Below are 27,905 nucleotides of genomic sequence, written 5' to 3'. Positions count from 1 at the left end.
CTATTTGGTTAAACCTTTAATTCTGCTTCCAAGTAAATATGTTTTTGTATTCAATTCCTGTCTAAAAAGAATTACATAGCATTTTGGAATAAATATACATCCTACAAGTCCTGCACTTGAAGCCACTATGGCAAAAATCTCTACGGCCACCATGTTCTTCCCTTTGGTGCTCAGATAGGCCGGGATCATCGCAATCCAAACGCTGCAGAACACCAGCATGCTGAAGGTGATGTACTTGGCCTCATTAAAACTGTCCGGTAATGTCCGGGCTAAAAAAGCTATAATAAAGCTAAGAGCTGCCAGGAGCCCCATATAACCCAGGACACTGTAGAAGGCGATAACCGAGCCCTCATTACACCGAACGATGATCTTTCCCTGATAAGAGCGCATGTCCAGCTCCTGGAATGGGGGCGAAATGGCCAACCAGGAAATATTAATGATAACTTGAATGGATGAGCAGAGCAGTACTATAGAATTGGAGACTTTCACACTGACCCAGTTTGCCCAGGAGCTGCCGGGTTTTGCGGCTCTGAAAACAATATAGATCATGATTGTTTTGCTTAAAATACAAGACACGGCTAATGAGAAGAGGACTCCAAAAGCAGTTTGGCGCAGCATGCAGGTTACATCCTCAGGACGACCGAGGAACAGAAACACACAGAGAAAGCTCAGCATGATGGAGACCAAGAGGAGGAAGCTGAGGTTCTTGTTATTGGCTTTCACAATTGGGGTATCTCTGAAGACAATGAAGATCAGTAATATTACAACAGTTACAAGACAAAACAGAATTGATGCAAAGGATAAAACAGCAGCAACTGCATCCAAATATGATAGAAACTCCACCGATTTTGGAATACATCGATCCCTTTTCTCATTAGACCATTTATCACTTGGGCAAACAATGCAGTTTTCACTGTCTGAAAAATAACACAAAGTAACATTATGTCTCAATATGTAAATTAAACAAAATATAACATAGTATATAGTTCCCTCCCACTAAGTGTATCCATATTAACTAATGTTAAATTACTTCTTTTTGTTTACATTTCTTAGATTTGAACTGAAAATAACAAACAAAAATAGCCCCAAATCTAATCGCCCAAATTTTCCTTCGCCTTGTTTTAGTTTCAGGAATCATATGCCTATCCCATGCGTGTTTCAAGTCACTTGCTGCACTAACCTCTACCACTTTTGCCAAGAATCTGGTCCACTCATCTCACATGGAAGTAAATATAACGGAGGAGCTCAAAGACCAAACAAGGAACAAAAACAAAACCCCACTATAAGTAGATTTCTTGAGTAAATGTACAGTTCCTAAGCCCATTGAAAACAATGCATTTTGAGCCCGTACATGTACGGGCTTTGTCATTAAGGGGTTAAACCGTTACTACTTTTTATGTTTTTAATGAGGTTTTTTAGTGCACTGAGGCACATTTGTGAAAGTGAACCAGCTGTGTGCAGAAGCATGGAGGTTGGAGCTTGTGTAAAAAGGTATTTCTCATAATATCTGTAAGGTGCTTGGTATCACAGTTGGTTGTCGGCTGCCAGGTAGTTTTTCTGCTCCGCCCGGGTGGGGGAGGTTATGCCCAGCTCTAGTCAACCCATGCCTGTCTTGTTTGTCTATTATTGTGATCACTTATAGCTACACCTGCCTCTCCTTGTGGCTCTCAATACCCCCCAACTCCACCCATGGGCATAGGAACCCCCAGTAACTCATGCAGGGGGGGACCGATAATGAAGAAATCCACCCAGGGGGGTAGTTAGTGTGAGAGGGCTTAGATAGTGTGAGAAGGGGGACAAAGTGGGGATCTGATGGGGGAAAATGCTGCCCCACCCAGATTCTTAGGGGTTCCTACACCCATGGCTCCACCCTCTACCTTACCAGGAGCAGGCTTTCATTCCTACACACATACTATGAGTAAATTATGTGTATGATTCTATATAATCTATTATACCAGATCTGTTGGATATCTCTCCCTCTGAGCACCGGACACAGTCGTAGCAGCAGATTTGTGTTCCAGGTCTCAGGGATTTTCGATATCCAGGCAAACAGTTCTCTGAACACTGAGACCTTGGAATCTACAAACAGAAAGAAAAATGTTTGAGCCACTCTTATAAATTATTAAAGAATAAAGAAGCACAATCACAGAATAATAGATAAATCTGCAAAATTTTCTAAATAAAGATGTAATTCCTTTGTTTTGAAAAATACATTAGGAGTAGAACCTGATTGGATGATTATATAATTAGAAAATCATTCAACAAGATCAAAATCATTCATTGCCTTAATTCACAAGCCCCTGGTATTCCCTATTCTAATACATTTATGAAATAACCTTGCAAACAGCAGCATTTGAAAGTGTTCTCCAAGGACAGTATAATAAGTGCACATGCAGTGGACATTGTCCATGAGGTGGCTCCACATAAAGTGCAATCATAAACCTGAAGGTGCCGCGAAGATGCGGACGAAGAAGAAAATGCATGAGTGAGAATGTGAGAGAGTGAGTGAATGTGGTCCCAGAAATGTTGCATTTTGCATTGTTTTCGGGGGAGGGTCTTGCTTCAGTTCCACATTAAAGCCTCATTAAAGCTTGCTGCTGTGTTTTTTTTTAGGACTAACAGCTTGGATCCATGCAGGCTTTTCCAAGAGACTAGAGCTTTGCAGGATCCAGTCTATGATTCCTATGTGCTCTGCATCAGGCATAGGTGCTGGGCATTAAAACCTGGAGCCTGGCGATGTGGAAAGAAGAATTTCCTCTATGCTCCCAGGGCAAGGAGATCCCCTAAAAAAGACCTGAGGTATCCCTGAGGTAAGTGAGGAAATACCGTATTTGCTCGATTTATAAGACAATCCTGATTATAAGACAACCCCCCAAAATCAAAATATTAATTTAGGAAAAAACCAAAAAGCCTGAATCTAAGACGACCCTATAGGAAAAAAGCTTTACTAGTAAATATTAATTCATGTAAACTATTTTTTCTTATTTAATAAAAGCTATGACTGAGAAAAATATGTATTTTTTTATTTCCTTTTATTTGCCAACCTGCCCCCCCCCCAGTTATGCACATCTGCCCCCAGGCTTGCCACTCTGCCCCCAGAAATGCCTTATACCCCCCTATTTGCCACTCTGCCCCATGATGTGCATTTTAACCCTCTATATGCCACTCTGCCTCCAGAAATGTCGTATACACTCCTATATGCCACTGTGCCCCATGATATGCCTTTTAACCCCCTATATGCCCCTCTGCCCCATGATATGCCTTATACCCCTATATGCCACTCTGGCATATAGGGGGTTAAAAGGCATATCATGGGGCTGAGTGGCATATAGGGGTTTAAAATGCATTTCTGGAGGTATATATATATATATATATATAACTGCTAACAGCAATCACACTCCTATCAAGCCAAGGCAGCCTGTACATGCTGGAACCTGGGGATGATAGTGTGATTACAGCCTTCCTATGACATGCTACCACCACCACCCCCCTTACACATCCATACTATCACACACACACTCATTCACAAACATTTAAATACTCATTCATTCCATTAATCACACATACTTCACACATTAATCACAAAAAACCTTCCCCATCCCCTTACCTGAACAGCAGATCTCTCACTCGCAGACTTCTGCAGGGGCCCGGCTGTGCGAGCAATTTCTCTGTCCCCGCCCCCAGAGGAAGGAGGAGGGAGGCAGAATTATGTGAGGACTGTGCTAGCTTCCTGTTCTCCTGCTGCAGAAGAGACGCTGCTCGCGACCAAAGCCCGGTAAGCAGCATGGCCCCAGCAGACATTTTTGAGGTTTGATTAGAAGACGACCTCGATTATAAGGGCATTTGCTCTGGAAAAAACCTCGTCTCATAATCGAGCAAATACGGTACTTGCCTGGACATTTGTGTGTTGTCTGGGGGAGGTTTTCCAGAGCCTGGCTTAGCGAGGTCTGGCTGGGAGGTCTGATTAGTGGGTGTTTAGGATGGTCAGTCTTAAGTGTGACGTTTATGGCTCTCCTGCTACAGGGTTTTTCACAAGTTAGAACCATTACACCGTCAAAGTGGGTTTGTTTTACCATCTTTAGGATGTATGTGCTGGTGAGTTTATATTATTTCTGTTGACTTATTCTTAATATGCTCTATGCTTGTAAAGTTTATAGAAATGTAGCTTAATTTTAATGTAGGAAAACAAAAACAATAATCCCCCCCTTACCTGGTTGTCTTTGTTCCTCCATATTGCTAAATGCGAGTCAATGATTAGCTGCTGACCATCTGGAGCCCACTCAGTGAAGTTACCCACAATGTTTCTAATTGCAGACTTATTTGATAAAAACACCCAATTTGTAATTGTGTAATAGTATGCAAATTCTCCATGTTCATCGTATAATGTGCGGCCCAACTGAGATGCAATTGTTATCCTTTTTATATAGCGATGCAACTGTTAAAAATGATTTAGAACAAAACAATACGTTGCAATCATTTGCAAGGAACTCCTAGACATTAAATGCTATTTCACTTCTCTTTAATGCTGCATGTGTAATACCCTAAGCCTTTTCATGCCCTTTTTCAATTTGAAGATTGCCCCTCTTCCTGTACCATGTGTGTAATAATATTAAATACTAATAAATTTTAAAATAGGTACCAAACAAGGTACTTTCGCTAGAGATATCAGTTAAAAAAACCCTCTCTGTCCCAAGACAAAGTTCAAAAACTGCAAACAATATAATGTAATATTTAAGATAGGATTTTGCTGTCTAATAAAATTACCAAAATCTCTGTATATTCTCAAGGGATGCTGCTGATCATAAAGCAAGATTTTCCCTTCAGTGACACCTAACTTGTGGAAGGAATATGTAAAACTACAAAACAGTGGGTTTTGCTTTTAACTTTTTGATGTTCATCATTTAGTATGGATAATATTATACATGTAAAAGTCACATCACAGCAAAGACCTCTGTCCATATACACCAATCAGCCATAACATTATGACCACTGACAGGTGAAGTGAATGACACTGATAATCTTGTTATCATGGCGCTTGTAAATGGGTGGGATGTATTAGACAGCAAGTGAACCTTTCTTCATCAAAGTGATGTGTTGGAAGAAGGAAAAAGTGTAAGGATATGAGCAACTTTGACAAGGGCTTAATTGTGATGGCTTGACAATTGGGTCAGGGCATCTCCACTGCAGCTCTTGTGGGGTGTTCCCGGTCTGCAGTGGTCAGCACCATCAAAAGTGGTCCAATGAAGCAAAAACACTGAACAGACTACAGGGTCATGGGCAGCCAAGGCTCGTTGATGCACGTGTGGGGCGAAGGCTGCTCCGTGTGGTCAAATCCCTACTGTAGCTCAAATTGCTGAAAAAAGTTATTGCTGGTTCTAATAGAAAAGTGTCAGAACACACAGAGCACTAAAGTTTGTTGAATATGGGGCTGTGTAGCTACAGATCAGTCAGGGTGCCCATGCTGAGGGGTCAGGATGGGCACCCTGACTGGTCTGCAGACAAGAGCTCCTACAGTGGACACATCAGCATAAGAACTGGAAGAAATGGAAGAAGGTGGCCTGGTCTGATGAATCACGTTTTCCTTTTACATCAGGTGGATGGCCGGATGCATCATTTACCTGGAGAAAACATAGCACCAGGATGCATCCATTGAGGCCCCACCTTACAGACCTAAAGGATCTGTTGCTAACGTCTTGGTGCCAGATACAACAGCAGACCTTCAGTGTAGTGGAGTCCACGCTTTGACCCGTCAGGACCTACACAATATTAGGCAGGCGGTCATAATGTTATGGCTGATCTGTATATACACTCGCTGGCCACTTTATTAGGTACACTCTTTGCTAGTACTGGGTTGGACGACCTTTTGCATTAAGAACTGCCTTAATTCTTCATGTCATACTTTGCACATGGTGCTGGAAACATTTCTCAGAGGTTTTGGTCCATATGCACATGAAGGCATGATGCAAACCTCCTGTTCCACCACATCCCAAAGGTGCTCTATTAGATTGAGATCTGGTGACTGTGGAGGCCATTGGAGTTCAGTAAACTCATGGCCATGTTTAAGGAACCAATTTGAGAGGATTATTATTATTATTATATTTTATTTCCAACAATTTATGCAGCACTTAATAAAATACATATATTCAAGGGGTATGACAAGACGAGAATTGACAGACAAATTGATACATTAAGGGGAGAGGCCCCTGCTCGCAAGCTTACAATCATGATGGAATGGGGTGAGAACAAGCGTAAGGCATAGACAAAGAGTGAAAGGTAGTGTGGAGTTGTATCAGTGACAGGGAAGTGGGTTTTGAGATGTTTCTTGATTGGTGGGAGGGTGAATGCTGAAGGTTTGGTAAAAGTAGATTCCAGAGATATGGGGCAGCCCTATTTTTATGAGGCTATTTGGTTTTTTTTTGCTAAAAATGCCCATAAAAACGCCAATAGCGCCACCTGGCGTTTTTTTTGTGAAAAACGGCTGCAGCCAGATGTTAGCTGTAATTCAATAGGAAATCGCAAAATGCCATTTTCACTTGGCGTTTTTCTGTTTGGCGTTTTTTCAGTCCACTTTGGCGTTTTTCTGCTTTTTTGGGCTCTGTGGCAGTTTTTTAAAATCGCAGCATGTTGACACTCTGGCGTTTTTTGCAAGAAATCTTGGCGTTTTTCCTCCAATAGAAGTCTATGGCTAGGTTTCCACTTGGGTTTTTGTCCTGCGTTTTTTTCTTGATGAAAAACGCCAGGAAAATCGCCAAGAAAACTGCCACTGCATTTACCTGCGTTTTGGCGTTTTTTCTGGAGTTTTTTCTGGCGTTTTAGCCTTTCTGTGTAAATTGCTTTTTTTGACCTTAGGCAGTTTTTCCAGCCTTTACAAGTTAGAAGTTTCACCCAGCTAAAAGGGATTAGGATAAATGGCAAGTATCTGCCCCCTCCTGATGTCATTTACTTGGTAGACCCTTTTGTCTCTTTTCTGTGGTTTGTAAGGCATGCTTTATTTCGAATGTCTGCTCCTCTGGGAAGATTGGCCCCAAATGATGGTGCAAATTGTTTGCTGTTGCTTTTGGCACGCAGGATCCAGTTGATGCGTCGGGTATGTTTGTTTGCAATAAACCCACATGGCTTTTTCATGGCGTTTTTTCTCTCCCATAGACTTCTATTGGAGAAAAACGCCAAGATTTCCTTGCAAAAAACGCCAGAGTGTCAACATGCTGCGATTTTGAAAAACTGCCACAGAGCCCAAAAAAGCAGAAAAACGCCAAAGAGGACTGAAAAAACGCCAAACAGAAAAACACCAAGTGGAAATGGCATTTTGCGATTTCCTATTGAAGAACAGCTAACATCTGGCTGCAACGTTTTTTCACTAAAAAAACGCCAGGTGGCGCTATTGGCGTTTTTATGGGCGTTTTTAGCAACAAAAAACCAAGTGGAAACCTAGCCTATGGGAGAGAAAAAACGCCATGAAAAAGCCGTGTGGGTTTATTGCCTTGGCGTTTTTTATGGCGTTTTTTCCACAGTTACAATGCAGAGGATGGACCCAGTATCTGTGTGTCCTACGAGAAATAGGCTGAAAACAAACAGTTTCACACAAAACAAAGTCCTGGACTGGTTCATTTTGAATTTTACACCATTTGGAACAAACATGCCATTACAAACAAACATACGCAACCGGATCCTGCGTGCCAAAAGCAACAGCAAACAATTTGCACCATCATTTGGGGCCAATCTTCCCAGAGGAGCAGACATTCGGAATAAAGCATGCCTTACAAACCACAGAAAAGAGACAAAAGGGTCTACCAAGTAAATGACATCAGGAGAGGGCAGATACTTGCCATTTATCCTAATCCCTTTTAGCTGGGTGAAACTTCTAACTTGTAAAGGCTGGAAAAACTGCCTAAGGTCAAAAAAAGCAATTTCCACAGAAAGGCTAAAACGCCAGAAAAAACTGCAGAAAAAACGCCAAAATGCAGGTAAATGCAGCGGCAGTTTTCTTGGCAGTTTTCCTGGCGTTTTTCATCAAGAAAAAAACGCCGGACAAAAACCCAAGTGGAAACCTAGCCTGAAGATAGCTTTGCTACTTGCATTATCCTGCTGGAAATAGCCATCAGAAGATGGGTACACTGTGGTCATAAAGGGATGGACATGGTCAGCAACAATATTGGGGTAGGCTGTCACGTTTAAACAATGCCAAGTGTGCCAAGAAAATGTCCCCCACACCATTACACCACCCCCAGCCTGAATCGTTGATACAAGGCAGGATGGGCAAGCCTGGGGGCAGATGTGCATAACTGGGGGTCAGGTTGGCAAATAAAAAGAAATAAAAAACACAAATTTCACAATCATAGCTTTGTGAAACATAGCTTTGTGAAACAATGTAAAAATTGTTTACATGAATTGTTTACATGAAATGTTTTGTTCCACTGAATAAAATGGAACTTTTTCATCTATAAATTTTTTGCAATAGCAAATGTTTTGATTCCAAAAGGAGGGAGGCTAACATTAGCCTTTTTTAATTAAAAAAAAAGTCTCTGCTGCTGTGGACTACTCTTCCAATGATGCTCAGCCGGCATTATGGTGGACACCTGGCTGGCTGAGAATCATAGGAAATTTTAGTTCACAGCTAGCATCTGCAGCTTTACTGTTGCTGCACTTCCCATGACGCTCAAACAGCATCATAGAAGTAGTATGTCTGGCTGAGCCTTATGGGAATTCAATTCAATTGTTGGTTATTTTTAATATGCATGACTGTGCTGACAAAAATAAAGCGTGTTTTAAGTGGAGATGCGAGCGCGACATTTTAAAGTGTGATTGCTTGTATTGGTTCCACGAGATTTAAAAAAAAAAAAGTGCCCCTCTTTCACATTTTGAAATGTTGGGAGGTATGAGGTGTAAAGGCTGACCAGAATTCATATTCTTAAATAAAGCCTTAGAAATTCTTCCTGTATGTCCGTCAGCGTCTGACACGTGAAGCAGTCTGTATTTCATACATACCTGGTGTTTATAGATGTTTTGGATTGTATTTCCTTTTGCGTTCTCGTTATAAAATAAGTGCATGACATGCAAAGCTTTAGCTAAAGCACTCACTGAAATAAACACCCGGGGAGAAACACCAGCCGTCAGATGATTTCTAACAAGTAATGTATGTTTCCCACTGCAGTTACACAGAGAGATTTTATAGATCTCTTCATAAAGCCTATTCTTTTCAGAATTTTCTGATAAACATTTATAATACAATATCCATATATCTTCGAGAAGCTTGTCTGCTGGACGGTTTGAAGGATGGATATTATCAAAGAAACTTCCGGTATCCGGCAGCGCTAGAGCATGCGGTTCTATGGCCAGACTGCTATTCAGGGGTTCTACAAAGTAATCTGTGAGATAATCATTGGAAGCCCAGGCAGGAGGAAGGATTAATGTTATATCTTTATATTTGAGACACGGAGTTAAAATGTCAATAATTCTGATGCTGAAAGAGCCGCAGAGTATAATAATTCGAGCCGATGACATTAAAACCGTTTCTGACATCATTTTCATATTTTCAGATAGTTCTTGTAATAAACTAATTTTTACAGTAAAGGAAATACAAATTCCATAACTTGTCAGATACGCTCTCAGAGCCTGACTCTCTGTCTCTCCGGTGTCATCATCAACCGCGAGTATTCCCACCCAGGTCCATCCGAAATGGTTTAAAATCTTCAAAATAATTTTATTATAGACAAGATAATTTTGAACAGAGCGGAAGAAATGCGGATAAACACGTCTATCACTCAGCGCATAGTCTGTCGCTCCATAACTGATCTACAAAATGGAAGAGAAAAGTGTAAACATTCTGCTGTAAACGTTTCTAATAACAGCTTGGAGTCAGACATGGTTGTGATCTCACCATGAAACCGAATGCTAATGTCAGACAATACATGGAAGACCATTCAGGTTTCTCACCTGTGCGTATCCATACACCCCTAGTAACTGTGCTATGGGAATGGTAGTAGCAGAATGGTGATCGCCAATAAATCCAGCCACGTTGTTAGAATTCGCACAAGAGTAATTAGGGATGGTCATGCCACGGCCAGACAAAATCTGAAGAATGCTTTTCACAGCTTTTCTTTCATCTAAACAGGAGTCATATATATGATAACCCAGGGTAATATTTGGTAAAATGTTTGGGTCGTTGTTCAATGTTTCAATGGCGAAAAGAAAGACCAGTAAATTGATGTAATCCAGGGGACTTGGGCTGTAAAGGTAGAAGAATGAGATTAAAGCAGAAGAACATAGTCAGAGGTATGCCAGATAAAAACAATTAAGACTTTGTAGGAATACCATGTTACCATCAACTGGCAAAGGTTCTAGATTTAAACGAATGGCAAAACTGCTCATGGGTCAGTAGAGAGTACTAGCGTGAGTGCCGTAATTACCCTCACATATTTATTTAATGTAGGGCATGTCTTGCGGAAGATAAATCAAGGACCTTTGTGAAATATTTTTGTCTCAAGCCTATTCCTAGTCCTGTCTGAGATGGTTGCAAGTGTCTGAATACAGTGGACAGTGGTGGTCATGGCTGAGTCTGGTCCCACCCAGTACAACATGTGGCCCCTCTTCACAGATTGAAAATGTCTATTTTTTTTTTTAAAGACAAATCTACATAAAAAAGACATTGAAAATTCATCTTATACACTTCTTCTGAAGAGAAAAATCTTATGAAATATAGGAATCCTTGGGCGGTACATAGTATAGTCCCTCTATTTCTGTCTGTTCCCTCCTCAAACTCTCAATCTCTTTTTCTTTTGTGCATCCTAATGTGTTTTAATTTTCTTGCCAATTCTACATAGTGTCAGTCCTAATGTTTCAAGAGTTGGTTTAATAAAATAAAAAATAATCAACATTTCGGTTAACCTTTGTAGCCATTATCATGCATTTATCATGTTCTCAAAAGGGGATGTCAGCTCCTTAGTGTAAAACACAATGACCTCTGTTTTACAGATACGTATTTTCTCCAATATCCTCATAATATTTTTTTAAATCTATATGGGTAGATTTACAAAAAGATATAAACTCTCCCAATCAAGCCAATAGCATAAAATTCATAATATTGCAAGAAAAAAAACACATCTTACACTGTGTAACGTTAATTTCACAAAACAGCCTAATAAAAAGTAATAAAAAATGTCATAAATATGTATATATTTACCTCAAAATAGCACTCAAAAATGTAATGTATGAAAACAGCTGGAGAGCAACTGGATTAACTGCTTAACATAGTCACTTCCCTTAGTTGTTTTGGGCTCTCTATAAAATGAATTTGTTCTGCAGATATTATTTTTATGGTTAGTTGTGGGAACTTACATGACACAGATTATTTGGGGAGAAAAATGATCCTGTCCAGAAAAAAAAAAATTCCTCATTTGATTATTCACCGTGAGAACTCCTCCAATTATAATGTCCCCATCTTTAAAATACTCATAGTCTTCAAATGGTTTGATGACTTGCAGATGACAGGCCGGTGCTGGGCTCTGGATCTCAGATCTGCAGGGCGTCACACACAGGAGCAACAAACAAACGAGACGTTTCAATGGAAGAGACCCAGCGATCAGCATCATGTAGCCCAGTAACCTGCCGAGTGCCAGAGAGTGTCTGCCGGGTTCGGTGGAATCGAGCACCGTGTGGGTCAGTGGCATCTGCTGCATCTGATATCATTGTAATGAACCTGAACATCTCGGCTCTTTTTATACAGTGCGGTCTCATTCATTGCAATGGAGTCTCAATATAGATGCAGGACTTTGTGTTTTGGGATCGCAATTCTATGTTGGTTTTAAATTATAAGAAAACCGCAGAGCGCCGGTAATTGTCTGCATGGACAGAAATATACAAACACAGACTTTAATCAAATGTCTTTAGAGTATTAGTTAGTTTTAGAAGGAAGTTTCATTCATCGGAAGTTTTATGCCCTTTAATAATATTTATCGTTTTCTCAGATGTAAATGTTATTCAGCACTTTTAATTTATCATTGATTTTTCTGCATATGTCATGTTTTTTTAAATTTAATTCACAGAGGTGATTGGATATGATTTTATTCTATTTGAATTTCAAATTATATGATTTAATACAGAAATGCACAATTTGTGTTAATGTCCCTTTTGTATTCTAGTTGTATTCATATTATCCAGCTCTGACATCCACCATTAGCATAGTTTTTTTTTTTATAAAATGTCCGTCACTTCCTTTAATCCCCAGGAAGTAATAACCCACTTCCTGGACTCTCCCTGCATTATATCAGAAGACTGAGCACAAGCCTCTAGCTCTAGAGGTTGTTTACTTTGTGAAGCTGTTTCTAGAAATATCTTTGGGCAAAACATCAAACAGCCATCACATACAGCACTTCAGACGTCTTTCAATTAAGACTCAAGTTTGCAATGTAAGCAAATTGATAACTTGAGTTGCTATAAGAATTTAGCAGTTAGGATCGTGTTCTGGGTCTTCTCCAGATGAGTGAAGCTGGAGCCTTTGTACAACTTCTCTGGAGAAAAGACTCACTTGAGATGGCAGTGAATCATAACTGTGCTATGGGAATGGTAGCACCTGATTGGTGATCACTAATAAATCCATCCACCTTATTATCATTCACACAAGAGTAATTAGGGACGTTGCGGCCAGACACAATCAGTTCTTGGAAACACCTCATATTTTCATTTATTTTGGCACTTACAGGGTTAAATATGAATGACTCGCATTGCTGTTTCTGGGGGAGTTGCGCCCCAATAGCGTCCAGAAAAAGAGAAACTGCTCAACAAAAGTATATATTTTTTTGAAAGATGACATCCCAAAGTATTTTACTTGGGGCATTTTAACACTTTTTATTTAACCATTTTAGTGCCAGTCCGTCCTAAACATTGCAGTAACATTTATTTTTTTCATTTTTAACAAACCCATTCTATCCAAACACAGTATTTCAGTATGTTTTACCCTGGTTACATAAAAACTTCTGAAACAACTTTTGATTTGTCTTCAGAAACACCTCTCGTGTACAGGAATACCCCATATACATTATTATTATTATTATACTTTATTTATAAAGCGCCAACAGATTCTGCAGCGCTGTACAAGGTAAAAATTTTACAGATAACGACAAGTACAAAATGACAATCATTTGACATACACATACAAGAGGAATGGAGGGGCCTGTTCCTGTAGGAATTTACGTTCTAGATGGATAAGGGGTGAGAAACAGGAGGTGAGGACTGCGTGGTAGTGAATGATGTTATTGTGGGGCGAGATAAGGTTTGTAAGTGGGTGAGAGAGAGGTTTTGATGTTCATGTCAGTGGTAGGCATCCCTGAAGAGAAAAGTTTTTAGGGAGCGTTTGAAGGAGGGTAGAGTTGGTAGCACGGGGACGAGAGTTCCAGAGGGTTGGTGCTGCGCAAGAGAAGTCCTGTAGGTGGGCATGGGAGGAGGCGATGAGTGAAGATGCAAGGAGCAGGTCATTGTTGGATTTTAGCGGGCGGGCTGGTGTATATTTGCTGATAAGGGAGGATAGGTAGAGGGGTGCGGTGTTAGTGAGAGCTTTGTAGGATAGAGTGAGTATTTTGAATTTAATTCTGCTATAGATGGGGAGCCAGTGGTGGGACTCGAAGAGAGGTGTGGCAGATGCACAGCGTCGGGTGAGTTAGAATAGCCTGGCAGATGAGAGATTACGATGGAGTGGATTAGTTGTTTGTGGTGCTGACAGTCAGGAAATGAGGAATTTTGGAAATGTTACGCAGATGGAAGTGGCAAGATTTAGAGAGTGATTTGATGTGAGGGATGAAAGATAGGTTAGAGTCTAGGGTCCCTCCGAGGCAGCGGACGTGTGGTGATGGCACCGTCAACAGTGATAGAAAGGTCAGATAGGGGAATAGAGTTAGAGGGAGGGATTAGAAGGAGCTCAGTCTTAGACATATTTATTTTGAGGTGGTGAGAGGCCATCTAGGAAGAGATGCCAGATAGGCAGCTGCTGATCTGAGAGAGGACAGATGCAGAGAGATTGGGGGTGGAGAGATAGATTTGTGTGTCATCAGCATAGAGGTGGTATTTGAATCCATAGCTGTCGATGAGTTTTCCAAGTGAGGAAGTATAGATGGAGAACAGTAGAGGACCCAGGACAGAGCCCTGAGGTACTCCAACAGACACAGGCATAGAGGAGGAGGAGTCGCCAGCAAAAGACACCGAGGAGGACCTGTTGGAAAGATATGAGTTAATCCAGGAGAGAGCAGTGTCACGGACACCAAGAAAGCTAAGAGTTTGTAGTTGGAGGGGGTGGTCGACTGTGTCAAAAACAGCAGAGAGGTCAAGTAAGATTAAGCTAGAGTAGTAGCCATTGTTTCTAGCAAATAGAAGGTAATTCGTGATTTTGGTGAGAACAGTTTTGATTGAGTGCTGTGGGCAGAAACCGGATTGCAGGGGGTCGAGCAGAGAGTTTGAGGACAGAAAGTGGATAAGATGTCCAAGTCAATGGAGCCCAGCTAAAGTAAAAGCATTTCAGATACCCAAGGGGTAAATTGGAGTGGCCGGGTTCAAAGATAGGGTGTAGGCACAGACTGACCAAAATGGGGGGAAAAGTGCACTTCCCAAATGTGGCCTTTTCGCTCCCAAACATCAGGCAAACCCATACATGGGTGGTATCACTGTTCTCGGGAAATGTTGCTGAACACATATCGAGGTGTTGTTTGATAATAACGTATACCTGCAGCTATAAATTTATACCTATAGTGTAATTTGTGTGAAAAAATACAAACAAATTAATACCACAAACTTTGGCAAAGGCTGGTGGTAGAATCTCATGCATGGAGTTACAGTACTGGCATTTGAAATACCTTGAGGTGTCTATTTTTCAAAAATATATGGTGTGATTGGGTAAATTGCATTGGCCGCCTTCAAAGATACCTAAAATAGAACATGAGGGAAAAATTATCAGATTTGGAAACAAACTGGTTTTGAAATAGCAAAATCCTACTTTTACTTTTTGCCCAATAACTTGTCGAAAAAAGCAAAAATAAAAACCATGAAAACATTAGGTATTTCTAAACGCAGGACAAATAGTATAATCTAAACATGAGACATTAGGCCTGTCACTTTAAATCACCCCTGTAACTATGGAAACCGAAAGGAATACTGTTACCCAGCTTTACATCTCTCCACACCAGCAGCAAACGGGTTAAATATTACCCTAATCACAGGGGAGCATAAAGCGAGCTAAGAGAATCTTCCCGTCGGATACAATCTGCCCTGTGCAGGAGCATACTCTTCCAAAATGACTGGAAAGTGGTGAATCTCTTCCTTTCATAACCTGCTCACAAGCTCCTCCCCTGTCACTAGTTTCCTGTTCATACCCACTGACCAGAACCCCTTGCTCTGCATATGTTAATGATATTCCATGTACAGTCCTAAGTGTTAACTTCTTAAGGACCAGAGCTGATACACTACAGGGCCGGAGAGATTTTTATGTTTTTGCTATTTTTTTCTCAAACCGTTATTTCCCTTTTTCTTCTTATTATTTGTATAAGTTAAATACAATGTAAAAACATTGGTACATAAATTCTATATGCAGCTAGTATAAATGGGAAATGGGAAAGTAAACCCTAAAATATAGTTGGTAATTTGCCCTGAGGGTCCTTAGGGTCACAAAGAGGTTAATAAACTTTCCTCCAAACATTCCTTCCAACTCTACCTTTAGTAAATAAACCCAATTGAGCTTTTTATTGTAGTTTTTTTGCATGACCCCTTGGGTCGAAAATGTCACCTTCCCCTCCTCTTTCTCTCTCACCATGTCCTTCTCTCTTATCCCCTCCTTCTCTTCCCCTATTTCCATCCATAGTGGAGTTCGCTTGTTCATGTCCCTCTTGCGTCACTTCTTCAGCCTTCACTCCACTTGCACTCCTACTATCGCAGGGTCTTGTCAACAGCCCTTGACCATCTCTGGTCTCTTGAAGCAGTGGGTAACTGTCTACTTGTAAGCCAAGGTAACATCAAAGATATTAAACAATTGTACTAACGGTGCATATTCTGCTCACCTGTGCGTACCCATACATGCTTAGGATTTGTGCCATGGGTATGGTGGTGTCAGAAAGTTCAGCCAGGGTCCCTCGTTTAGTACAGGAGTAATTAGGGACGGTCTTTCCTGGTCCGGATAAAATCTGAAGGACACTTTTTTTCACTGGAACATGAATCAAATAAATGATATCCTAGAATGATATTTGGTAAGATTCCCGGATCACTGTTGACCTCCTCAATGGCAAACATAAAGGTCAAAAGATTTTTATAGAAATGTGGAGTAGGCCTGTGGAAATAGTACAATACTGTAGGTGAGTTCTGTCCAGAGATCTGTGGCAGAAGCTCCTTCCCTCTTCCTGCTACTAACGCCTCTGGCTTTACAACCCAGCCCCCTTCTTGCATTTTCTGATGCTTTATTGTATTGTCTGCTCTCTTGTGGTGTTTCTGACAGAACAGTGTGCATAATGCTATAATCTACTATATGCTGCTTCCAGATATTTAATAATCCTCTCCTTTAGCACGGTTTCCCTTAACTTGGCATCTACCGATTTAAGACTTACTGGCCTGTAGTTAGCTGAATCTTCGCTGCTATGTTTTTTTGTGAAGTGGTATTGCAGTTAGTAACTTCCAGTCTTCTGGAACTACTCATGCCGCTAGTGACTAGTTAAACATGACTGCCAGCATCATGTTAGGGCATCGAGCCATATGGATTTGTCTGTTTTTATACCTTTCTTGGTAAAAATTGAACACAACATAACATGATGTCATTCATTTTAAGCGCGGATAATAACTATATGGAGCAGGTTTATTTTTGAAGAGAGTTGAAAATCTGTAAGCTTCATGCAAGTTGACAAAAATGTTTATCTCATGGTTACCAAGTTACCCCAATAAACCCCAATAAGCAATATTATTAAATACATTTTAATACATGGTAGGGATGCTAAGGACGATGTTAACTAGTGAAGAGTCAGCAAGTGTCTGTTCTTCTTCCCCACACGTAATGGTGAAATGTAAAATAAGGAAGTGTAGGGTCTTCTCCAGCTTCGTTATACGATGTCCTTGAATCCTCATTTTCAACCCATGGACAGGGTAAATCCCCAACAATTACATTAAAACAAAAGAAAAATGAGCCATTAATAGAAAAAAAATTAAGGGCTAAACCTATACAAATTTAAATGAATTTCTTACATTTTCTTTGCCATAGAATTCTATTTGTTAACATATTTTATTATTATTATTATTATTATTATTATTAATAATAATGTTGCACCCATTACAATATGATATAGGAGATCCTCTAATAATAATAAAATAAAAAACATACATTTTAGAAATGTGGATTATTATTATTATTTTTATCTATATCCCCATATTAAAGATTCTTCTATAATGGGTTTATACATCCTTTAAAACTGGTAATATTTTATATATTCAAATCTATGTTTATCAATAATATTATAAAGTGATTTGATTTTATTGTAATATTAAATTCATTAAACTTGGCCATTTCTTTTGCACAGTAGAAACGACATCGCAGTCACACACTTGTTCCCAGCGGGAGATGATGTCAGTTCTGTAAATGTGTTCTCCGTGGATTTGCTTAGAAATCAGATTGTTTGTCATTGAAAAGTTTCTCGGAGTTTTTTTTGGCTTCACACACAGATCTCTGAATAAACGCGTCTCGGCCAGATATGTAATTACAGGGGCGACCCGGGAATTACAGTCAGAGGAAATCAGATGATGAAATAACCAGGAACTTTCTTACAGCAGAGAAAAGAACAAAGTCTCAGCCGTTCCCTCTGGAAATTGGTGCTGAGCTTTGCTGTTAACCATCTGCTCGTCACAAACAAAGTGCAGCTCTTTACATGTAATGAATAAAGCCGTTCACATAACACTATGATACAGGATACCTGCAAATTAATAATAGTAATGATAATAATATATTACTATTATATTTTATTATTGTAAATAAAGCCATTCACATAACACTATGATACAGGACACCTCCAGATGAATAATAGTAATAATAATAATAATAATAATAATAATAATAATATATCACTATTATATTTTATTATTATAAATAAAATTGTACATATGATACAGGATACCCTCAGATAAATAATAATGCTATATTACTATTATATTTTATTATTGTAAATAAAGCCATTCACATAACAGTATGATACAGGATACCTCCAGATGAATAATAGTAATAATCATAATAATAATAATAATATATTACTATTATATTTTATTATTATAAATAAAATTGTACATATGAAACACGATACCCTCAGATAAATATTAATACTATATTACTATTATATTTTGTAATTATAAAGTTGTACATATAACACTATGATACAGGATACTGTCAAATTAATAAAAATAGCACTTTTATTATTATGAATATTATGAATTATTCTTCACTATTATAAATTAAATTGTACCTATCAGACTATGATATAGGATACCGTCAATTAAATAATATTTATCATAAAAAATACTGTTGTCCATATTACAGTATTATATATGATAAATTATTATTATTATTATGATTATTATTAAATTTATGACCACCTTTCATTTCAAGTTATTTTTTTATGTTTCCCTATATATCTCAATATCTGCTATAATGGATTCAAGAGGTGTTTGAATATTGGCAATATTTTAAACATTCAGTTCCATGTTATTTCCTTAGTAAGCAAATTAAATTATCAGCAATATTATAAAGTCCAATGTCAATAATATTATAAAGTGATTTGATTTCATTATAATATTAAATTCATTAAACTTGGCCATTTCTTTTGCACAGTAGAAACGACATCGCAGTCACACACTTGTTCCCAGCGGGAGATGATGTCAGTTCTGTAAATGTGTTCTCCGTGGATTTGCTTAGAAATCAGATTGTTTGTCATTGAAAAGTTTCTCGGACTTTTTTTTGGCTTCACACACAGATCTCTGAATAAACGCGTCTCGGCCAGATATGTAATTACAGGGGCGACCCGGGAATTACAGTCAGAGGAAATCAGATGATGAAATAACCAGGAACTTTCTTACAGCAGAGAAAAGAACAAAGTCTCAGCCGTTCCCTCTGGAAATTGGTGCTGAGCTTTGCTGTTAACCATCTGCTCGTCACAAACAAAGTGCAGCTCTTTACATGTAATGAATAAAGTTCCTATTCAACTATGATACAGGATACCTCTAAATTAATAATAGTAATGATAATATTACTATTATATTTTATTATTGTAAATAAAGCCATTCACATAACACTATGATACAGGATACCCGCAAATAAATAATAAAAATAACAATAATAATTATTAGACATTTTTCCAGCCTTGGAAACATTTGGACGCCAGCCTCATATATTGTATCTCATGGTCGAGCTCTTGTACCCACACCCCTTATACATACCTGAGTTCCACTATTTGTTACTGCAAAAAACATTTAGATTACAAATTAATATTTGACAAATTAATACCACTCAATCATCCTAACACTCCATCACCCAATGAATATCAGATAAACAAACAAATACTGAGTTGAATACGAGTTGGCCTGTCACTGCGTGTGTAAAAGGTTAACGGGAATGACTATGAAACCAAAGGGGAGTAGCCCCCTGTGTAATGAGATCAGGAGTAGGTTTCAAAGACTCTGAAGAACCAACATTTAAGTTTCCTTTACCTTTACTTTTCATCTCATTGATTTCTGGGCCTAGGATGTTTTTTCCTCTAAAGCTTCAAATAACCAAATAAACACCAGGACAGGCTCTGCCACACCGACACACAAACACACACACAAACATAGGCTGTACCACACCGACACCCAAACACACACAACAGGACAGGCTCTGCCACACCGACACCCAACCACACACACACCAGGACAGGCTCTGCCACACCGATACCCGCATCAGGACGGGTTAAACTACACAAAGCATAAACACTTTCCACACTGGTTTGTTGTAAGTGTGTTTCCCCCTCGTGTAGTGACCCCCCAGCCAGCCCTCCCTTTAGTTTAAATGTATTCCCCCCACATTGATGACCCTTTGGTACTGGTTTATGTACCCATGTATATTTCCCCCAGCTACACCCCTGTATATATCGATTTATATACAATGCCCCAACCATCCTGTTGTGTACTTATACCCCTCTTTTGTATTTAATTGCTGTTCGAAGGCAGCCCTCCCCTTGAAACACGGGTCCCCTTCCACCTATCACTCCAACTATTTTTTTTTTCAAATACTTGAATACATTTTGCCAGCTTCCTTCCCCTGCAGGCGTCTCTCCTCCAACATGACGACCTCCCTGTCACGACATGCTGTTCCGCGTGACCCTGCCCCCTTGAGTGTCACAATGCGTCTACAAAGGGGCTGGACAAACAGGATGGCAGGATGCGGGTCTGTGGACCATAACAACCGATGCAGCAGCGAGTTTTAAAGTGGCCGTAAGACTGCCTCCGCCGGCTGCTTAATGATTTTAGCGGCCAGCGGAGGTGGTCTTACATAGTTACATAGTGATATAGGCTGAAAAAAGACCTGCGTCCATCAAGTTCAGCCTTTCCTATATCTGTTAATTTGTTGCTGTTGATCCAAAAGAAGGCAACCCCCCCAGTTTCGCTCTTTCCAATTTTGCACTAACCAGGGAAAAAAATCCTTCTTGACCCCAAAATGGCAGTCAGATTTCTCCTTGGATCAATAAGCTGTTTCCCCATAATTAAAGATTATATCCCTGTTACGACTGTTTCAAAACTCACAGCTGCATTGGCTGCTATAGTATCTCAGTGTGCCGGCCCACTGGGAAATCTCTCAGTTTCCCGGTGGGCCAGTCCGGCCCTGGTTATGTTAGTAAAGCTGACCCTTTTATGTTTTAAACTAAAGAGTCAGCTTACATTAATTTCAATATATATATATTACAAATATATTTTTTTCTATGAATCATGAATTAAATTTATACAGTGAGCTACAGTTTTAATAACCTAAACCCACTACAGCTGCCGAATTTACCGTATTTGCTCGATTATAAGACGATGGAGGATGTTAAATAAAGTTGAAAAAAAAACCCCGATGTTTTAATTTAAACCCTGGGCGGCCGCAGACCCCTAAGGCTGGCCCTGGTGGGGGCTTCCCGGCCCCTTAGAGCAGGGCCGGCCTTTGGGGTGTGCGACCGCACAGGGCGCCACACTGCAGGGGGCGGGAAGCGGTCCGCACCGGGTGCCGCTCATCAGGGGGTGCCAACTTGCGGCACCCGGCACCCCTCCAGAGACGAACAGTAATGTCCGCCGCTGGAGGAGAAGGCTCGCAAGGGAGCGGTATCGGAGGTCTTTAACAGACCTCCGGTTCCCCTTAGTGATTTTAAGCCGGGTTCAACCCGGCTTAAAATCACTCAAGGGAGCCGGAGGTCTGTTAAAGACCTCCGATACCGCTCCCTTGTGATCCGCGCGGCAACAGCTGCTGTGCGCTGGGGTTTGTTGTCAGATCCCGGCGCACAACACTGAAGCCGCGCCCACCGCTGTCCGTGCCCTCTGAACCGGAAGAAGACAGAGAAGACAGAAGAACTGAAGAAGAGGAGGAAAAGGAGCTGTAAGGAGAAAAGAGGAAAGGTAGGAAAACATTCAGTGAGAGTGGATTGGTATATGTGTGGATTGGTGTATTTATATGTGTGGATTGGTGTATATATATGTGTGGATTGGTGTATATATATGTGTGGATTGGTGTATATATATGTGTGGATTGGTGTATTCATATGTGTGGATTGGTGTATATATGTGTGGATTGGTGTGTATATGTGTGGATTGGTATATATATGTGTGGATTGGTATATACGTGTGGATTGGTAAGTGTGTGAGAGTGATGGGTGTTATGCTGTACCATTTCCAATGTCTTTTTCATGATCTAATTATGCTCTAAAAGTACATCATAACTCCCATCACTCTATACTGTTCCATACAGTGGCAGAGCTGGGAGGCAGAGGCCTTGCACCCCCACCGCAGGACTCCTGAAAGGTAAGTGAACTTCAAAGAGGGAGAGGGTAGATAGGGAGAAGGGAGTGAGACAGGGGAAAGGGGGTAGATAGGGGAGAAGGGAGTGAGAAGGGGTAGATGGGGCAGAAGGGAGTGAGAAGGGGTAGATAGGGCAATCATACTCCTATCATGCCAAGTCTGTGAGTACATCCTGGAATCTGGGTATGTCTGGGCATGATAGGAATGTGATTGCTGTTAACAATTATATATATATATATATATATACATATAATATTGTTTTTTAATTGTTTTGTCCTATTTTGGTTTGTTACTTACTTTAAATAAAAGTGTTAGATTTTTTTATGGTGTGGGGAGGTCATATTCGGTTTCGGACAGGTAAATGCTGCATTTTCGGTTTCAGTCCAGAATTCGTTTCGGTGCATCCCTACTACTAAGCCAGACAATGAAGTGGTAGGCCTACACCACATCAATGTTTGGCGTAGTATATAGTGATTGGGGTTATGCTGCACTATTGTCAATGTCTGGCTCAATGTATAGTTATAGGGATTACGCTGTACCACCATCAATGTTTGCCTCAGTATATAGTGATAGCAGTTATGCTGTATCACCGTCAATGTGTGCCTCAGTATATAGTGATAGGTGTTATGCTGTACCACCATCATTGTCTGCCTCAGTATATAGTGGTAGGTGTTATGCTGTACCACCGTCAATTTCTGCCTCAGTATATAGTGATAAGTATTATTCTGTACCACCGTCAATGTCTGCCTCAGTATATAATGATAACAGTGAGAAGAGGGGGGGTCAGTGAGAAGGGGCAGAGGTGGTAGATAGTCATACAGGGGGATAGATAGTGTGAAAGGGGAGTTTTGTTACAAGTTTTTTTCCTTTCTTTTTTGGGATGGGGGGGCACCAGAGGAGTAGTCCGCACAGGGCGCCAGAACACCTAAGGCCGGCTCTGCCTTAGAGTGGCGGACCCGGTTGCAGTTGCGGCGGGCTTAAGGGGCTCTGCGTTAATGCGCCCATATAGGCCCAGTCAGTCCGGTCCTGACTGGGCCTATTTTAAGGTGGGGGCCTGGAGCTGCAGCTCCATCTGCCCCTAAGTCAATCCTGCCCTGCCACAGGCGCGGTCACAGTTGCTGCTTGCTCCGGCAACAAGGTAAGTAGGGTGAGGGAGGGGGATGCAGTGAGAAGGGGGAGAGGGGATAGATAGAGGCGGTACATATTGAGAAGTGGGGAAGGGGGTTACATAGTGAAAAGGGGGAACATAGTGAGAAGGGGCAGATAAGATGAAGAGAGGGGGTAGTGTGAATGTGTATGGGAATGAATGAATAAATGTGTGGATGAATTGTGTGAATGCGTATGACAATTAATGAATTCATGTGAGGATGAATTGCTTGAATGATTTGTGAGACTGCATTAATGAATGTGTTAATGATTTGTGTGAATGATTAAATGCAAAGATGGTACATGAAGGGTGGGCTTTAACAATAAATAAATAAATAAATAAATATGGGCTGCTCAGGCTTAAATGCCTGGGCCTATTTTTCGTCCCAGTCCGGGCCTGGGTGCATCAGATCACATCATATACCGGAAAAGAAAAACATTTCCCAACAATTATTTCCCCAAAATGCCAAATAAAATAATTTTGGGAGTAATAATAAATAAATAATTTTAATTTTAAAAGTCCACACACAACCAAAAACCGGACTCAATGTCATGCATTATAGGTGCACTCGGAAAGGGTGTTAAACGTATTTGTGATGGATAAGGGAGGCATGATGGGAGTGGGAGTGCTGTTTTCCAGGAGTGGAGGAAGTGTCTCAGGGTCAGCATTGAGCTTCACCAATTGGTCGTCCTCCTTCCCGTAGAGAGGAGACAACCCTCCTGTGAGTCCCCTTATCCCACCGCAAGGGTTTCTGCATAATCGTATTAATTGCCCCTCTGTTTATTGGTTAATAATTGAAATTGTTGTATTTTTGAGATAAAAGTGAGCAAGTAGCCTATTTGGATGAAGCCGCACACGGCGAAACGCGTAGAGTGACTTTTTTAAGGACTTTTATGATATATTTTTTACTTGTATCAGTATTTTTATTTGTACCAGTACTTTTTATGTTATTTTAAAAAACTTTTTAAAGCTGCAGCTGAGATGGATCCAGCTGGCTGCTAATTAAGAATAAATATTTCTTTTTACATACCTTCTATGTGGATAGTGGCGGTTTCTATACACCACACACACATTGGTATCCAACTATTGGACCCCTCAAACCAGAAGAATACACGGATGTGACCAGATCATCACCAGAAATTACGGGCATCTTGACACTTATTTAAGTGTAAGTATATCTCCACTTGTTGCGTATCTAGCGCTATATACATAATACACTATTGGATTCTTTTCTGGTTTGTTTCCTCGGTATATATCCCTGTATATGGACCCCAAGGCCATCTCTACGACGCACTGAACCCCATCAACACACTGTGAGTGGGAAATCTGCGATACGCAGGGCATTACACACTGTTTTACTCCTACACTATATATTTTTTCTCTGTTTTATTTTTCATTGAATGGAACACACGAGCGCCCCCTAGTGGACTTTTTGCTGTATTACTTCAACACCCGGAGAGTGTTGCTTAAGGGTTGCAGCTGTGGTTCCAGATACACAAGGAAAGTCATTAAGGTTGATTATTCCTATCATTCACTATCCTATTCCCTATACTGGTTTTTCTCACTTTTTTTACACATAAGCCTATTTGGAATGCAAGATAGTGGATCAGAGAGTAACTGGCAACATTGAGGGACATTAACAATATAGAAAGGAGCCTACTCCTTACTGAGGAGCAAGCACTTTAGGGGAGCATGGAACAGAGGAGGCTTCTAAAACATAGAGCTGGATAAGAAGCTGGAGGGGAAGTAGGTGCAAAATGCCCCCTAACTGTCCTGATTTGAGCGGGACACTCCCGATTTTGGGACTCTGCCCCGTTGTCCCGCCTATCACTACCTCTGTCCCGCTTTGCAGGGGCAGAGGAAGGGTGAGGCGAGAGCGATACTCACCTCGGGTGCAGCTACAAGGGGGTGCACAGCCGCCCAATCAGCAGCTGCAGGACTAGTTGGGGGATCACAATGGCCCTCTAGTCGGCTCAACATTAGGGAAAGTGAGGTCTGTCCTGAGCACCGGGATATGACGTTGTACCCCGCACTCTGCATCAATAGCCGGCGCGTAGTGATGAGGGAGAAGTAAAGCGAGGTTTGAAGTGACAGACGTCGCGCTCCCACCACAGGATGGTGGATGGAGGATGAAGGATGAGGTAAAAGATAATAATAATAATAAAGAGATGGGGAGAAAGCAGTGTAAGGGCAGTGTACGTGTATATGTGTGTTTAAGGGCAATGTGTGTGTATACACATTTTAAGTGTGATTAAAAAAAAAAAGTGTCCCTCTTTCACATTTTGAAATGTTGGGAGGTATGGTGTGTTGGGTTAAGAGATCCTATTCGTGCAAGGATGCCGAGGAGATTAGTTCAGATCTGGCATTAATAGGGCCGGCTGATTCACCAAGCAGCCAGGTGAGTAGCTTCTCTAATGCAGATAAGGGAAGACAATGCTAGGAAGTTTAGACCTTTTCTGGCAGGGGACTCAATCATTAGGAAAGTAGATTGGGTAATCTGCCGCCAAGGCCCAGAATGCTTGGGTACTGTATGTTGTGGAGAAGTTGGACAGATGGTTGGGAGGGGCTGTTATGATGCAGTGGCTATGATGCATACGTTTTCTTTGAATTCTACCCTTAATCTTAGCTTAATAATTTATATTACCTAATAATAATAATTATTGTTTTTGTGTGTGTTTTGTTTGTTTGGTTGTTTGAATCACAAGCAAAAAAAGAAAGAATAGAAAAAAGCAAGATTTGCAAAGAAAAAGTAAATGAAAATGGAACAGGAAAGTGAATGGGCAGTTGGCAACCTGCTCAACATTTTGATCCACAGGGCAAACCATTCCTCAATCTGTCAGTTCTTGACATCTGGGAGCAGACTTTCAGGGCTCAAATACCAACGCTATATAGAACTTCTCAATCAATTTACTCCCTCTCAAATCTCAAACATGTTGTGCCTTAACAACAATACCTCTCTACAACTCCACTCTCACATCTGCTCTTGAGGATGTAACACCAGTTACTACTCGTTCCTCACAACATTCACGTTTCCAACTCGACACGACTGTAACTTGACACCTAAAACGATGTTCCCGCACTGCTGAACATAGTTGGCGATGGTCTCATTCCATGTCTGACTTCCTGCACTATAAATTAAAGTTCCTACTACTCTGCTCTCAACCTTGCTAAAGAAACCTACTTCACCTCCCTCATCTCCTCCCTGTCTCTGTCACGCACACCGCGGCTCCTACCTCCGCCACTGTCACGCGTGCCGTGACTCCTATCTCTGCCGCTGACGCCGGCTGGCGCGCCGCCGGCAACCCCGCCTCGGATTCCTTCTCCGCATGTCTGTGTCGCTGTCCTACTTCCAACGCGGATGTACGCCGGCATCACGTCCCGGCCTCAATGCCCTCGGCCGCTGCGTCCACCTTGCCGCGGTCTCCATGGCGCACGAACCCCATGACGAGAGTACCTGTTTCATATAAATTCTTCATTCTTGCTGTGTCCTTTGCCTGTTCTAAGCGTTATACTGCTTTTGGGTGTTATTTTCTTATGCTGTACTATATATTTGATCTTGTGTACCGACCTTTCGCCTGTATATTGACTACGAATCTTCTCTGCCTGCCTACTACTGTTGTTGGAGATAAGGTCCCTGTCTGCATAGTCAGATCCACCTTGTCTACCTATACCGTGACAGTCTCACAACCCTAAACGACTCTTTAATACTTTCAATTCCCTACTATCAGAGATGAAATATCTGCACAGACACCACCCTGCCCTCACCCTCCCTCTGACTATGCGCCCCCCTACCCACTGACCTCTTCTCCCTTCACTACATTAACTAATTTCTATGCTTTCACTGAAGAGGATGTACATGCTGTTCTTCTTTTATTCTTGTCCAACCACATGCCCCCTTGACACCATCCCTTCCCATCTCACCCAGTCTCTTTCATCTACCCTTGTCCCTACTCTAGCTCATATCTTCAACCTCTCCCTCACTACTGGATCTGTCCCATTCTCTGCTACCATTACTCCTATCTTGAAAAAGTCCTCCCTCGACCCGACTGATCTCTCCAATTACCGTCCCATCTCTCTGCTTCCTATCACCTCCAACCTTCTTGAAAGAATTGTTTATATCCAACTCACTAAGTTTCTAGATTCCAACTTCCTGTTCCAACTTCCTGCTTGACCCTCTTCAATCTGGTTTTCGCCCTTGACGCTCTACTGAGACCACCCTTACTAAAGTTACTAATAACTTACTCACTGCTAAATCCAAGGTCCACTACTCCATGCTAATCCTACCGGACCTTTCTGCTGCTTTTGACACTGTGGACCACCCTCTTCTCCCTTAAATGCTTCATGATCGTGGCCTCCGTGACACTGCTCTCTCCTTGCTCCTACTTCTCTGATTGTACCTTCAGCATCTCTGTCTCCAGTAACACCTCCCTCCTTCTCTCAGTTGGGGTACCCCAAGGCTCAGTTTTAGGACCCCTTCTGTTCTTTCTTTACACTTCCTCCCTTGGCAAACTGATCTCATCCTTTGGCTTTCAATACCACCTGTATGCTGATGGTGCTATCATCTTCCCATCTATTAATGCACGCTGTCTTGGTGTCTCCCTTGACTCCAACCTTTTGTTCACAACCCATGTTCATTCTGTCTTTAAAAACTGTCATCTCCATCTTAAAAACATTGCCCACATTCGTCCCTTCCTAACATAGTATGCCACTAAGTCTCTTGTCCATGCCCTGATTA

General features: G+C 41.0%; 1 protein-coding gene across 1 annotated transcript; it reads right to left on the bottom strand.

The window, feature by feature from the left end:
• LOC128467964 (vomeronasal type-2 receptor 26-like) lies at positions 1 to 26,613 on the bottom strand. The gene is made up of 4 exons (XM_053449730.1): positions 26,546 to 26,613; positions 4,211 to 4,304; positions 1,956 to 2,079; positions 1 to 917 (listed from the first exon to the last, which is right to left on the bottom strand). The coding sequence occupies exons 1-4, from the start codon at positions 26,611 to 26,613 to the stop codon at positions 1 to 3; spliced, it is 1,203 nt and encodes a 400-aa protein (XP_053305705.1).
• Positions 26,614 to 27,905: the final 1,292 nt, after the last annotated feature.

Source organism: Spea bombifrons, chromosome 1, assembly GCF_027358695.1.
Source record: "Spea bombifrons isolate aSpeBom1 chromosome 1, aSpeBom1.2.pri, whole genome shotgun sequence".
Taxonomy (NCBI): domain Eukaryota; kingdom Metazoa; phylum Chordata; class Amphibia; order Anura; family Pelobatidae; genus Spea; species Spea bombifrons.
The sequence above is the reverse complement of the archived record's forward strand: the minus strand, read 5'-3'. Positions and strand labels throughout refer to the sequence as shown.

What these genes read in the sequence shown, in the direction of transcription:
- LOC128467964 (XM_053449730.1), bottom strand. Translation starts at nt 26,613, where the DNA reads ATGGGGTTCGTGCGCCATGGAGACCGCGGCAAGGTGGACGCAGCGGCC. An exon ending in GAGGGCATTGAGGCCGGGAC is followed by an intron (nt 4,305 to 26,545) that starts GTGATGCCGGCG and finishes GTCTGCAATTAG; the next exon opens with AAACATTGTGGGTAACTTCA. An exon ending in GGAGGAACAAAGACAACCAG is followed by an intron (nt 2,080 to 4,210) that starts GTAAGGGGGGGA and finishes TTCTGTTTGTAG; the next exon opens with ATTCCAAGGTCTCAGTGTTC.